This window comes from Dufourea novaeangliae, unplaced genomic scaffold (assembly GCF_001272555.1).
Source record: "Dufourea novaeangliae isolate 0120121106 unplaced genomic scaffold, ASM127255v1 scaffold193, whole genome shotgun sequence".
Taxonomy (NCBI): domain Eukaryota; kingdom Metazoa; phylum Arthropoda; class Insecta; order Hymenoptera; family Halictidae; genus Dufourea; species Dufourea novaeangliae.
The window spans coordinates 699,983-714,820 of NW_015374074.1; the positions used below are offsets into that span (position 1 = coordinate 699,983).

The window sequence follows — 14,838 nt, forward strand, 5'->3', positions numbered from 1 at the left end:
GCTGGCAAACTCGCGCTCTGATTGGTCGCGGTTTTTCGTTAATATCTCGTAAACGAAGCCTCAGTTTAAATTTTTGCTAAGGAAAAAGTTGTTCCAATTCACCCCCCGAGTGCCACATTTCCGGGTCGGAGGACATTTTTGGGACACCCTGTATACGATACATATGAAACAGGTGTCCCTTGCAAAGAGGCTAATAACTTCAAATGCATCTAATCAGTAGGAATTCCATTGATCCAGACTTCAGATACCGAAAGGGTTAGCAAAATGTTATATTCCTTCTGTTTCGTACTAATTTTCAGGAAGGTCACCGTTCTTCTTCCGGCGGTTATGCCGAGTCACCTCCAGACCAGCGCACCTGGAGCGAAGAGGAGCGTCGCAGGCGACGCAAAAACTTCACTCTTGAGTTTCCGGGAGGTACACCGGATACTGAACGCGGCACAGAGCATTACACGGACATCGTTGAAGTCAGTCCAACACCGAGTCACCGTCACAAATCGAAGGTGAAGTTGACGAGCGCGAAGAGCCCGCACCGAAACAACAGAAAACGCGAAACGGTTCAGTTGAGTCAAACGCAGCAACAGCAACAGCAACAGCTACCTCGAAGTCCCCAGAAAGAGGACTGGCGAGTGGAACCGGTCGAGGATAATGGACATGTGCCGACGTCCGATGATTCCAGCTGCAGTCATCATTACCATATGCATCATCACCATCACCATCATATGCATCGAGACAACGCTGAAGGGGGAAGACACAGAAGAACTAGGGAGAGTCCTCGAAAGAAGACCAGCGGTTATGTTTCCGCTAGAAGGAGGAGTAATGAGGTGAGTGGATGATACTTTCTTATGAAGAGAAATTGAGTGACATTTGTTTCTTAACACGTTCCGTACCACATGTACCACCGGTGGTACACGCAGCCTGAATGGGAAATTTAACGCGTACCATCGGTGGTACATATGTTGAACTGTAGTTTAAAACAAGACCAACAGCCTCTATTAACAAAAGACACACATTTTCGGTAATTTATGACTTGAAGAACGACATAAAGATTGTCTGGCTACGTACGGCCTTTTTCACTGTGGCACGGAACGTGCTAACACATTTAGTCATGGGCGTAGCCAGATGATCAGTTAGGCGGAGCAAAAGCATTTAACACATCGACTGCCACAGTGAAAAAGGCTGTCCATAGCCAGACACACTTTATTTTGATTTTAAAGTCGTAAATCGTTGAAAATGTATGAGTTTTGTTAATAGGGGCTGTTGGTCGTGTCTCAAATTATACTGCAATATTAAATATTACGCAAATATTTTATAAAAGTGCACCCGCCCCTGCCCCCCTTGGCTACGCCCATGCGTTTAGTACTAACTTCATATTGTTGACCTTTATTTTTACGCAACGCCATGCGGTCAGCTGAACGATCCGATAATTGTTTACAAGTGTTAGAATATTTTGCAAGAAATGTTTTGAAGGAAATATCAAACGACCTAGGGGGGGGGGGAGTGCTAGAAATATGACTGCCACTTTAATTTTGAAAAACAGAACATTATATTTTACATTTCATACTGGTTTATCATATGTAATCGCGTCGATCATCGGTAAGCCACGCGGTCTGAATGGAAAATCGACTTTCGGTCAGTAATGACCGACATGATATCTGACGTGTCAACACTTCGAATACGGGTTACTCTAATAACAAACCCGTACTGTGGATGCATGTCATTGTGTAATAACGATCGTCATTGAAGAATTGTTCACATACCGTGTACTGAATAGAAATATTAATTTTTCTATCTTCTAGACAGAGTAATATTAATCTCTCCTACTTTCATCTTCGCTTACGTGAATGTATATGTAAGCATCAGCTAATTTATCTGACTTTTGTTTGGATCAATTTTACCTAGGGCAATGTTTCGTTGGACGCATGTATGCGTTCATAGTTCATGTCGAAGTCATACATTGAACGCACCTACAGACACCATCATCACTCATAACAATATATTTTGCATTTTATGATTATTTGTGAATAATATTCGAAGTAGAATGGAAAATGGAAACGAGCAGTACAATATCCATAATACTTAAAACATTTTAAAATGAACTCTTTAGTAACAGATTAAAATTCTTGTTTTTCTCTATTTGCATTTAATAAGATCTGCACGGGAGAAATTTCATTTTTTATAGTCAAGTTACAAACTAAAAACATTATTGCATACGACTCTACTACTTTTACAAATTATGTTCTTAATTTGTAATTTAACTATAAAAAACATAGTTTCTGACTTATTAGTCAGACTTTATTACAACTATTCATGTAAGTACGGAATTCAAGAATACATACAAATATAAAGCTCTCTTTTATGATTAAAGTAAAACACACGTTAAAGTGAGGTTCACACCACTCGTGATTACCCACTTTATCATCATACGCAATAACATTGCCTTCCTATCATTATTGAACATAAAAATTAAATAATGATGCAAAACATTCTTTGATAAATTTAGTTCATTCTGTTACGATTTATCCTCTTGCAAACGTTCTACCTTTCGAAAAATAAAAATAAAGAGCTGCTTACGTTCTGAGAATGTACCAAGTGTAACAGGACTGTACATGTATGTATTATTTAGAAAGTACAAAATCCAGTTGAAAAATGTAATATAACAGGAATATAAACATTCGTATAAGATTAAATAGCCATTTAATACACACAGCTCAAAAGAATTAGGGAATTGCTAATATGGACCTTTGTATCCACCAAGCGGAAGAAACAATATCAATGCTATAGATTTGCTAAATTTTGATAAAACATTGATGTCTTTTATAATTGTATAAGAACTTTTTCGAAAATTATACGTATATTTAACAAAGCCTCAAAACATTTGCAGCAACGGAATATTATTATGATAAATCAATATGAAAAGACGTAAAATGTCATGGTCCAACTTCTGTATCATAACAATCATGTCATAAGGACACAGATCCTACGATATGAAAACGCACTATCCCCATTCGATTTAGGACAAGAACGCAGCCATAACAGGCAGCCTACCACGAAGAAGATCACGCGCAGCGGACGACATAATGTGTTCGAGGCTGAGTCCAGGCCGTTATCAACGAAGTCCAGGGCATAACGGACAACGGGCAATGATTGTCGAAGCGCAGAGCCCAGAAGCGAGATTAAAGGCCCTTTCAGTGGAGTCTTTGAGGTCCGTCAGTCCAGGAAGCGACAGTGTCTTTTACAGCGAGGGCGCGGACCAATGCCTCACTGTCAGCGCTCTCGACGCCCCTCAATGTCACCATTGCGGCAGAGAGGTAAATTATTTATTATTAATTCTATTCTTTCCCATAAGGGAAAGAATCACGTAAATGCTTGAAAGTACGACGCAAAATGGAGGTAGCAGAGTATTTGAAACCGTCACGGTAGTATATTGATCCTATGCTTGACAAAGATTTGACTAATTGGAAGTCCCGTAGTGTATCGAACTAATAGACCAAATAGTTTATAGTGTAGTTAGTTGCTTGGGCCTCGAATTTCTTCTTTCCTTCCTACTTCTGTGGTTCACCATCACCCTATGTCTACTATTCGAGTGTGAAGTATCGATTTTAGAATTCTTTCTCTGGCAGTGAATTTCGTAGCCACGAGGGTAATAGAAAACATTTGAAGTCATGAATTCCAAAACGACAGATGTCCACTAGTCAACATGTTCAATAAAAGAGTTACTATTGTTTATCTTTTGTAATTGTCCATTAACCTTTTTGATTCTTCTCGTGAGTATTGTTTATAGATACAGTTTCATTATATTTCTAATGATTTTTAATAATTTTGAGGGTTCTCGGATAACCAGGTTCTTTTCGTAAACAGAGTTGTGAAACCATAGACTAACAGTGAACATGTCCTGTTCTTGAATTCTTTCAATTGAACAATATTCTCCCTCCGATTGAAAAAAACTCGCCAACTGTAAAATTTCAAAGTATGCAATAATGAATACAATTCAGTACACAAACATTCGCACATAATCAGTAAAATCTCGGAAAGTAATATTACTGTGAAGCAGTTTAAATTCGCTCGTCCCAGAATTCTACAGCGATCTAGGAACCTAGTAGACGTTTAACCCTCGTACAGCGAATATTGAATTATTCTGACCCATTTATGCAATCGTTGTCGTATTCTTCGTAATTAAATCTAAATGTAACATATGAGCCTGAAAATGTACATAAAATTATACACAAAATGCCTTCTTGACACCCGCGTAGAACGGAAATTCTATCACGGTTCAAAATGACCCTGCGTTCGTCTGCCGCGTCGGTCCCAGACTATTCGCCTTCCGAGGGTTAACGTACGTAAACGCTTGAAGTTCAGATCGATCTGTCGCTCTATCTGTCGGTCTATCTACCTCTTTTCTCTATCGTGCGTGCCGTCGTGTTGCTCCACCCCGAGGTCTCGGAAGAGATCGTTCGACCGCCGGCAGGTTTCGCGGACTCGCCGGAAGGGCACAGAGCCGTCTCGAAGCACGTGTCCGGCCACAGGCTCTACAAGAAGTTCGACAAAAGGTACCGGTCCGAGGATCGAGGCGACAGAAGGCATCGACGCAGCAGCGCGGGCAGATCGGACGTTCGAGCAAAGTCGGAGGAACGGGCCGCAACCAGACACGGAAGTAGAGGATCCATCGACGAGACCGCCATGGGTAGGAAGAGGCTTCACGCCAGGAGCACAGACGTCAGTTTGGAGATTCTTACAGGTCAGTCTTGCAAGATTTTCACAGTTCAATTGTGTTCTGACGGAAGATCTCACGATCGAGAATCGGTTGTACGAAGTGAGAGATATAGAAGCTCTGTTTGCAGCGGTGATTAGTATCGCGTTAGATTTGTATAGTACAGGCTAAAGCCAGGAATCCACCGGAAGGCTAAGCTAAGCTATGCTATGCTATGCTGTGCTATATGTATGTATGTATGCTGTGAAGGTGGTTCCGTATATGTATATGCATTAAAGCAAATATTTTTAAACATAGCATAGCATAGCATAGTTTAGCTCAGCTTGTCGGTGGATCCCCGGCTTAAGGCTGTGGTCACGGTGACACCGACATCGGTCGTCAGATTGTTTTCGTCAGACGTCGACCGATTTGATTGGTCACTGAGACCAAGGGAGTGCTTCCCAATATGAACAAAAGTATCCATCTAATTCATATAATTTATCATGCTTAAATCCCAAGCTTCAGTAAATAATATATGTATATTGAAAAAGCAACAGTATATCTTTCGAAAGTTATTACAAAACAAAGTATGGAACTACTTCTGATACATAAAATAAACCTGAAAGGTCGTCCCAAAATCACTGATGTTATTAAAGATACATTGTTTAGGAAATGCTAAAGCTGAATATGTAACGTGTACGTGAATGAGAGTAATAAAAGTGGTACAAGGTGTGGATCCTGTATGAGATACCACAAACTTTACAGTTAGAACAGGTGTCCAAATATTTATGGACGAGATCGTATAAAAAGTGGAAGCTTTTACGTAGACTTAATATAGTACGTATATAAACTTATATTAGGTTGCTGTACATGAAATGTCGCCCTTTTCAAGCCAATCATAAAAGAAAGTAGCTGTTTTTGAAATTTCTTACATAGAATTGCAATTTTTCCAGATTACCTGCTTATTAATTTATCAAAATTAACCATTTTGAAAACTTCTAACACTATTTCATTTATATCTTTGATAATGAAGATACAAAGAAAGAGTAATTGGAAACTTTTGTGTATTAGTAAACTAATGGAATTAAGAAAATTAAAATTTTCAAAAAAAAAAATTTAAAGGACCCAGAGCTTGTTTAAGAGAATTATTATTCACTGCAAAAACTCTACTTTTACTATGCTACTAACTCTATCATTAATTATTTATTTTTAAACACTAGTCGTTCTGGTTTAAACTATTGGCTTTTTTACAGTAAACATTGGTATTATGTATATTTTCTAATTTGTTACAGTTTAATTACTTTGTTTGTAATATTGTTACATTATCACAAAAAATATGTGTAACTCTTACGACATTGTTAAAATTTGAAGCATTATTTCGTCAAAATACTTTCATTCGATAACTAATAAATAATTCAATTTAATTGAAAGTTACTTCAATAACTGATGAACACTCTGACATTCAACATTTGACAATATAGAGCATTCTGAAATTAAATAAATTACAAACCAAAAACTGCGATACAATAGTGTTTCTTCTATTATAATAATTATGTTGCAAACTTCTCTGTTACAACTTCTGAGATACACCAATTCAAACCACGTGCCACTAACCACGATAAATTTCTTAAGCAGAATTTCCTTGAGAGATCTTTGTCCAGGAAGTTTAGCTAAGAAATATTACCTCCGTTCCCGGTAACTTACATAAAACACATTCTAATAAGGACTTGTACGCCGCCCGTCATAAAAAGCACGTTCAAGAAGTTCCGGGCGCATAAACTTCATTAACTGCTTTCATATCTGGCGCGTTATACGGAGGTATGGGTGTACGAAGTATTGCGAAACGGGCATAATAAAGGTAGGCAAGCGTCTCTCTTGTAAAAAGTTGCGTAACGAGGCACGATTGAAAAATTGAGTGGAGCCGCCACCGTTACTTAGAAAAGTTTCGCCGGGTCTTCGGTTACTTTTCATCTTCTCTTATGAAGATTTCTGACTTCCATTTCTCTCAGTAAAGAGATGCTCATTCAAGCACTCTAATACAGAGAAGCTCATTGTCGGTACGAAAAACGATAATCAAATACATATCATTTTAACTGAACTATGTTTGTTCTATTAGGTTGTGCCATATAAAATTACCGATATTCGAGTAGGGTATATGTCCTAATTCCTGTTACCTTAAGTTTGTAGCGTAACTTCGTTTAATAATTTTACGTGTTGTTTAACCTAAAGATCGTCTCAGTTTGGAACATAATATTATTTAACATTTCTTTCATTAAAAAAATTAATTTATACATTAAATATGTGTTATGTATGTAAACCTGTAAAAATACGTGACACGTATAATTTATAACAAAGTTAGAGTTAAGTATAAGAATATTAAATATCTTTAAGGTGGTAATCATAAAAATCGAAGAAATGGTAAAATATGTACAGAATGTCCGGTTTAACTATATGCACGCTATTATTTCTGTAACCATTCAAAATGCAAAAAAATATTTCATATGAAAGTTATTTGATTTTATGATTCATGAAGTATACTTAATAGAATATTTGACTCTTTCTTTAAATTGTTATTTACACAGATTTTAATACCAATGTAATTTTTTTTTAAATGGACCTATATATTTTTATTACTGTCATATTATTAAACATTTCATGACGAATTCAACGACATATTTGAATGTTCTGTTTGAACAACAATTTTATTTCTCGGATAACTATAGGAATGTTGGTGCCAATTTCATTGTTTCTTGTCTCGTGAATCACACGTAATGGGTAAAAGATGCTAACCAAGCTATTTAGACATTTGCCACTAAACTATGTCACGAATTATTATCTTTCTCACATAATACCTTAATATTTTATTACGCAGAATGTTTAACAGAATGAATTTATGTAAAAAAAAGTATTTTTCTTCCATAATATTTCATAATCGTTAATAAAAAAACCTAATTAACTTTGATAACTCAGTAGCCGAGTGGTGGGAGAAGCGCTCGGACACAGTATAAATACTTTTAATCAGTATTGTCACTCCGTGTCGTGTCCTTTAATGTAGCGTCGAACAGTTGCCATGTAATGGATTGTATAGTACGCTAATATTTAAATTGTGAAAAGCAGATAAGTATGAATACAGTTGTCCTGTAACTTCTTAGCGTTACTAATTTTTTATTTTTTTATACTTGAGGTTCTTCTGGAAAAAATCATGAAAATGACTGACCGGTCATCGTTTCTTTACAGGAATTTTTGGCATCTGTTAGTGAATTTCATGATTTTTTACCAAGAGAAGTTCAAATATTAAAAAATAAAAAATTAAAAACGGTATGAAATTACTGGACAACCTAATATAATATTTAAATAAAGCTATAGGTGTCCATTTGATGCTTCCTTACAATAGTTGCTCCCGAGAGTACTCTCAAATTGTGTATCCATTTGAGAGTAACTTCGAAGAGTATTACTCTCCAAGTGCCAATACGTAATAAAAAAAACTCGTCGAGAGCTTATTGTCAAATAGAACTCTCAGAATCGTGTCCATTTCAGATTTATCAATGCTTACTGTATATAGTTCATTTTGAAATACAGGGGAGATAAAGTGTAATCACTGCAAAAGATGAGAAAAATATATTATTATAATATATTTAAATATACATATCACAGTAAAAGCGTGAAGTTTAGTAAATTTACACACTTATTAGTCAGTGTATGCATTTGAGTACGATTTCAGCAGAAGTATGAACTGAGTATAAAACTGTATACTACTTCTACTAAATGTATTCATTTACTAGATAATGCATACTTTCCTACAGCACGTTAGTATAAAAGCATAATGTTGAAAGTATAATTTTTTTAAATATAGGTATATTTAAAGAACAAAAATGAAAACTGAAAACTTAACACTTTGTGTGAATATTCTAGGCATCTTTTTTACGAAAATTGTTTTTCTTATTTAATAAATATAAAAATATTGGTTTAGTTAGGTTATATTTTTATTTAATACACTTAAAAAGAAACAATTATAATGTAAACTAAATACTTCAGTTACATAGATTAACAGAAAATGTTCCTTCTTACTGTTTTTATTCATTTCAATAATATAATCTAAATGATTAGTATCTGTGAAATTAATTACCTATGTAAAATGTAAAGACGCGGCCTTTTTAAGGCAAAATTTATAAGTTATATTATGATTTATATGACCAGATGCTAGCAAAAATGTTTATTGAAATTATGTAATGCATTTTTGTTTGTGCATACGTTTACTAAATCAGAAATGTAACTATATGCATTTACTAGTAAAAGTATAAATTTCGTTCCTCGTGAATACATTTACTAACCAGATTAGTAAGTGCATACATTAACTAAGAAATGTATACATTTACTGAATTAACGCTTTTACTATACATATGTGTACAATTTTCTCGATTCAATTGAGAATAGCGCCAAACAATCGAAAGACACGTGACTATCGCCATGTTCTTGATTGCATATGGCAGCACATGCGCTGTAATATTTTTGAGACGCTGTTTTCGCCAAATGACTCTACTGGTTATACCAGGTTATACCGGTAATACGTTATACCACAGCCGACTCTGTATTAGAGGCGGCTGTGGTTATACCTATACTGTGCCCGAATCGTACCAAATGTTTACCAATGTCTACTGTTAGCATTTTTGCCAATATATCTGTGATTATTCTTTCAGACGGTAAGTATGCTAACTCAAAAACTTCATTATTTAAAGCGTCCCTAATGAAGTGATACCGCAAGTTATTCGCAAGCAACTTAGCACTTTGGTTATCGTTCTATAGAATAATATTTAGTTTTACATCTAATTCTAACAATAAATTTCTCAAGAACAAAATTTCTTTGGTTGATTTGGACGTTGCCATATATTCTGCTTCTGCAGATGACAGATACTATTCTTTGTTTTTCACTTTTTCATGAGATGATTGAACCGTTAAGCTTAAAAATATATCCAGTGAATGACTTTTTATCGCAAAACAGAACCCCAATTTGCATCCAGATAACCTTCGACTTTTAAGTCATTTCTTTCATATACCAAACCAAAATCTATAGTATTCTTCAAACACCTAACTACTCACTTTGCTACATTCCAATATGCTCTTGTAAAACATGTATTAAATTGATTTAGAAATAGGATACTATGGTGTGCATTATATCGAGTCTAATAGGAACCGATAAAAAGTATATAATACATTTGGATCAGCAGGAGTTTCAGATATTTTTGCATTTATTAATTTGGAGTTTTCTATAATTTTATTGATGTGTTTCCTTTGAAGAAGAAAAATCCTATTATTTGTTTTAACTATTTCTATACCTATGCAATGTTTAGTCTCTCCTAAATTTTTGGTTTCAAGTTCAGTGTTTAATTTAATTTTAATCTCATTAAGTCTGGTTTCATCATCATAAGCTATAAGCATATTGTATGCATATATAATAATGATAGTTTTATAAGTTTTGTTCATATCATAATACATACAAAGCTCTATTTTCAAAGCTTTTAGATTTAGTTTTTGAAGAATGTTATCTCTTTGGGTATTCCAGACTCTGCCTGCTTGCTTTAACCCACATAAGGCTTCTTTCAGCGTACAAACTTTATTGCCTTTTCTTATTTTGTCTATCATAGATTATTTCTGCCTTTAATATTTTTATCTTTTTCATTTTCAAGTATATAAATTGAAAACTGTTCTAGAAAATCTTGAAGCTTCATTTACGCATTTTCTCTTAATTTCCCATTTAAAAAAGCACTAGTTACATCCATATGGTCAATTTTTAGATTTAGTTGAACTACAAGAACTATTAAAATACGTTATTACTCTACCCCACTACTGGAGCAAACGTTAGAAAGTAATCATGTCCATAAACCTGTGAAAAACCTCTGGCTACCAACCTGGCTTTCCTAGTTGTTACTTTTCCAGTAGTATTTGTTTAATTTGTTAAAACCAATTTTGAATCAATAATATTACCTTCCCTTGGCTCTTCAATTATTTCCCGTGTAGAATTTTTTATTAACTGTATGACTTCTTGATATATTCTTCAGTCCAAACTTGTCTACCTTTGCCGTTTAGAGCTTCATGATAATCTGGATTTACATAGTTGGCTTCTGCATTCTCAAATACAGAATTGATAATTACACTACTCCTTTCCATTGTCTGTCTGTAACAGCTCTATTTTTTATTATTTTGCCATGCTTTTGTACTGTAGGAACTTATCAAATACTTCATTCTTATGTTTCAGTGAATGAATAACACATCAGCGTGAATGATTATCAATGCGTGAGTTGCTTAACCCTTGGAGTATGGACCGTTAAAAACGGTTAATCATGACCCATAGCAACATCTCGAAATTATTCGTTTCGTTGACGTATAAAAATGTTCGGACTATGTAAGCTTGAGTAGTCGCTAATAACCCGTAGAGGTGAATGCGACTTTAAATAAACAAATTAAAAAAAAAATGTTCGGGTAAATGTGCTTACCGATGGGTGTCCGATGACCCGGCCGCAGGAACACGAGGATTAAGATTTGCTTTCCGAGTAGGACCTTTTGTTGCATAGATATTTCCCAGTTTTAACCATACATCGATGAACTCTGCCATCCCTTTAATTGTGTCAATTCATTCAGGCTTATGCACACTATTATGTCTGATTTAGCCTTTTGATAATTTTTTATCCAATCATTCTGTGCTGTAGTATTATGCTGCGTATTTTCCGATTTTTATTAGTTCTCTTACTACTCACATATTGTCATAACTCATTTTTATATGCACAGCTTCTATTTGCATTTTCCATATTTCATAGTTATTTTTATTTAACACTTCAATTTTTGGTGATACTATTTATGTTTGATTTTTTTTTGTGATCTGCACGTACTCTTTTAACCTCAAAAACCACTTTTAAATTTAAAAAAATGTACGCTTATTATTTTTGTGGCTTGGGCCCATAACGTGTTAGTTTAATATAACATGCATCACACCAGGACACGCGCACGCCCCCGGCCTTCACATGCACTGCTGTCTTTTCATTCGTTTAACAATATAAAGGATTAATTAATAATTAATTAAACTCTGCGAGCAATCCCAATGTCCCCGTGACAGTCATCTGAAAAATTTATGTACAGGACCATGCGACTAATGACTGATTGTTGATCCACGATTATTGTCCAGGCGTCATCCCCATCATAGGCGGGGGGGGGGGGGGGGGGGGAGCGCGCCTAGGCGACTTCCAATTCACGAGCCAACGACTGAACGTTGGGAACCCACAAAAGGTTACATTCCCGGGTGTCGGCGAGACAATACTAATGTAATGATAAAACTTTTTTATTTTTGGTTCTTTATTAATGAAACCTGTATGAACATATTGGTGAAATTTTTCTGATTAAAATGATACCAAACAAGACAAAATTTGGATCATATTCACTTATGATTTATCAGAAGCGATAATAAACGAATATGAACTGTTAACACTTTCTAGATGAGTCAATATGATCCAAATTATATCGTATTTGGTATCATTAGCTGAATCATGCTTCTCCAGTCACACGTATTTTTATTATTGGCCGAAACTATACACACACAATCGGATTGTGTGGTTGGCTATAATGTAACCATTGGTCAGTGAGAGCGTCGCAGGCAGGCCACGCGGTCGAGTCCAGTGGAAACAGAAGCTTTCTCTCTGTTTTTCAATCGCTTGTCCTTTTCTATGTTCGGAATACTGCAAAGGCGAGTTGCCGAGGCTCGAGCTTCGGGCAAAGAACGTATTCACGAGGGTCAGAAGCGTTTCGCGTAGTCCATGATTATTGTTCCGGCGCGGACCCGAGCTTGGGACAATAATCGCAAGGCCCCTGTACTTCTTATACAGGGTGTAACAAAAATGTTGGAGGACCCGGAAATGGGAGCCTTGTGAAGTGATTTGAAAGAAGTTTTTCCTTAGCAAAAATGTTGTCCGAGACTTTATTAACGAGATAATAACGAATAACCCCGACCAATCAGACCGCGAGTCTGCCGGCCGCGCTCCCGTGGTAACGTTGGCTACCAATCGGGAGCTCGCTGTGCGCAACAAAACATTCCCTAATCGGGAATAGGTAGTTGCAGGGTTTAAAGATTTCCAAGAATCTAAAAACACCAATTTGTATAAAAGTGGGATGTATTATATAATATCTCGTGTGATGAAATCTATTTAATCATCACGGTACACATTTCAAACGAATTAAACTTATTTTTTACAAAATAAACGTTTCAGTTGCGATCTGTAGAAACGTTAATTTAACATAGTACAATATAAAATATCTGTCTAACGAATTCGTTTTTATTTATATTACTGTGACCGTAAAAATGATAAATGGTATGATAATCGCCAAACAGAAAAGATTTGAATGGAATTCGAAGGAAGCATTTGTGAGAAACGTAACCTGTAACTTCGTGAAGATTATAAATGCAGTTCAATTTTGTGTTACGTACTTCTTTCGAGTTACAGAATTCTTTTTCTATTATTTTAAATTTGATTAATGGATAGTTTGAATAATTAGAATAAGAGAATGATGTAAGGAACACGCAAAAATAATAGGTTAATTTATAAAGTGTCCAATTTGCAATCCGTTTTCATTTCTTTGCCCATGAGTAAAAAATGTCTAAACTAACATTAACTTATTACACATTATGGTAAAATACTATTAAACTCAGTAGTTCAGTAACTTCATTATTAAACTTACAATTAAAGAGTATAATGAAATCCAAATATTTTATAATTATTACTGTTATTTAGTTGGTTGTCCGTAAATAAATTGTGGTTAAGAGTTAGAACAACCATCGTAATACTTTCAACGAATTGGATAATGGAAGAAACAGACTTGTATCTCGTTAGCAAAAGTGTGCAGATTCTAATGTTTCCTTTTTTCTATTAAGAAAATTTATTCTGAGTTTGAACTTTCAGGTTAAAAGCCGCAATTTACTTCCAAATAATCTGATAAGTTTTTTTCAACACATTTTTTATAACCATGACGAATTTATTTATGCTTCAAGTATACGTCATATAAGCGACGATTATTTTAATCTGCAATTGTTTGTCCTTCCTTGTAATTAAATTGCATAAACTTTGTTAACACAGATTAATCAATGAACCCAATGAGTTAATAGGAGATTCCAATTGATAATTAACGTTACGGTTATATGCAAGACTGTGGTATATGAAGGCAGTAGTATTGGGAAGCTGCTATAATAATGGGACCTTTGTTATTTACATATTATGGTTATAATTTAAATTTCAATAAAGTGTAAGCATCACGTATATATTAATAGTAATCACATAATTGATAACTTGTATAGGTTAAAATTAATTTATAACTAGCAAATAAGAGTTCGACGTTATATAATAGGATCAGAGTATATTTGACTTTATTTTAGTACCGTTCTGTACTCTCCACGTTTATTTTATAATAAAACTTATCAAAATATAAGGAATTTGTGGTACAGCTTGATAATTAATCTGCAGTGAATAAAAACAGTAATGAGACACATTTTTTTCAATAATATGAAGTAATGAAACATTTAGTTAATTAGAGCTTTCAGTATGTCTTTCCGTAATTATCGCCATAAGCTTTCTATTGACATTCATCAGGTGTACCAGACTTTTGATTTATTAATATTACAATTTTTTGATGTGCTATAATATGATTAAACAATAGAATACATCTTTTAAATCTTATAAACAATTTTAAAAGTCTGATCATAACCCACTCCTTTCTCCAAATATGCTCTGTCTCTATTTCACAAGTTCCATGGAGCTTTCAAATTTAGCCGGGAAATTGGATTTAAACATTTCACGCCCAGCGTTCTGCTTCTGTATCCGAAATAACAGGTCGTGAAGACGAGGACAGCTATGTGGAGCCGTACACGAGCAGTGAATGGATTTACATCAGTGACCTCGAGGAGAACCATGTGTGGAGAAGGCCGGACAGCAGGGACGGCGACGACGAGATCCCGGAAAGTATCGCGAAAGAAAGGAGAAATTCTCAGGAATCGACTGAAAGCGAGACAAACTTTCGGAAGAAGTATCTGACGGCGACGCACAGGATGTTACATCGAAAAATTAGCGGGGAGATGTACAAAAGGATACAAACGAAGAGTTTCGGTAAGTCAATGG

The 14,838-nt window shown here is 35.1% G+C and overlaps 1 protein-coding gene across 1 annotated transcript in view; it reads left to right on the forward strand.

Annotated features, from left to right (window-relative positions):
• LOC107190484 overlaps positions 1 to 14,838 on the forward strand; it is a 164,532-nt gene that overhangs the window by 94,814 nt on the left and 54,880 nt on the right. Inside the window, exons 10-13 of the mRNA XM_015579293.1 lie at positions 300 to 821; positions 3,015 to 3,308; positions 4,435 to 4,735; positions 14,554 to 14,826. Of these exons, the coding sequence (XP_015434779.1) occupies positions 300 to 821; positions 3,015 to 3,308; positions 4,435 to 4,735; positions 14,554 to 14,826 (1,390 nt within the window). The remainder of the gene's footprint in view (positions 1 to 299; positions 822 to 3,014; positions 3,309 to 4,434; positions 4,736 to 14,553; positions 14,827 to 14,838) is intronic.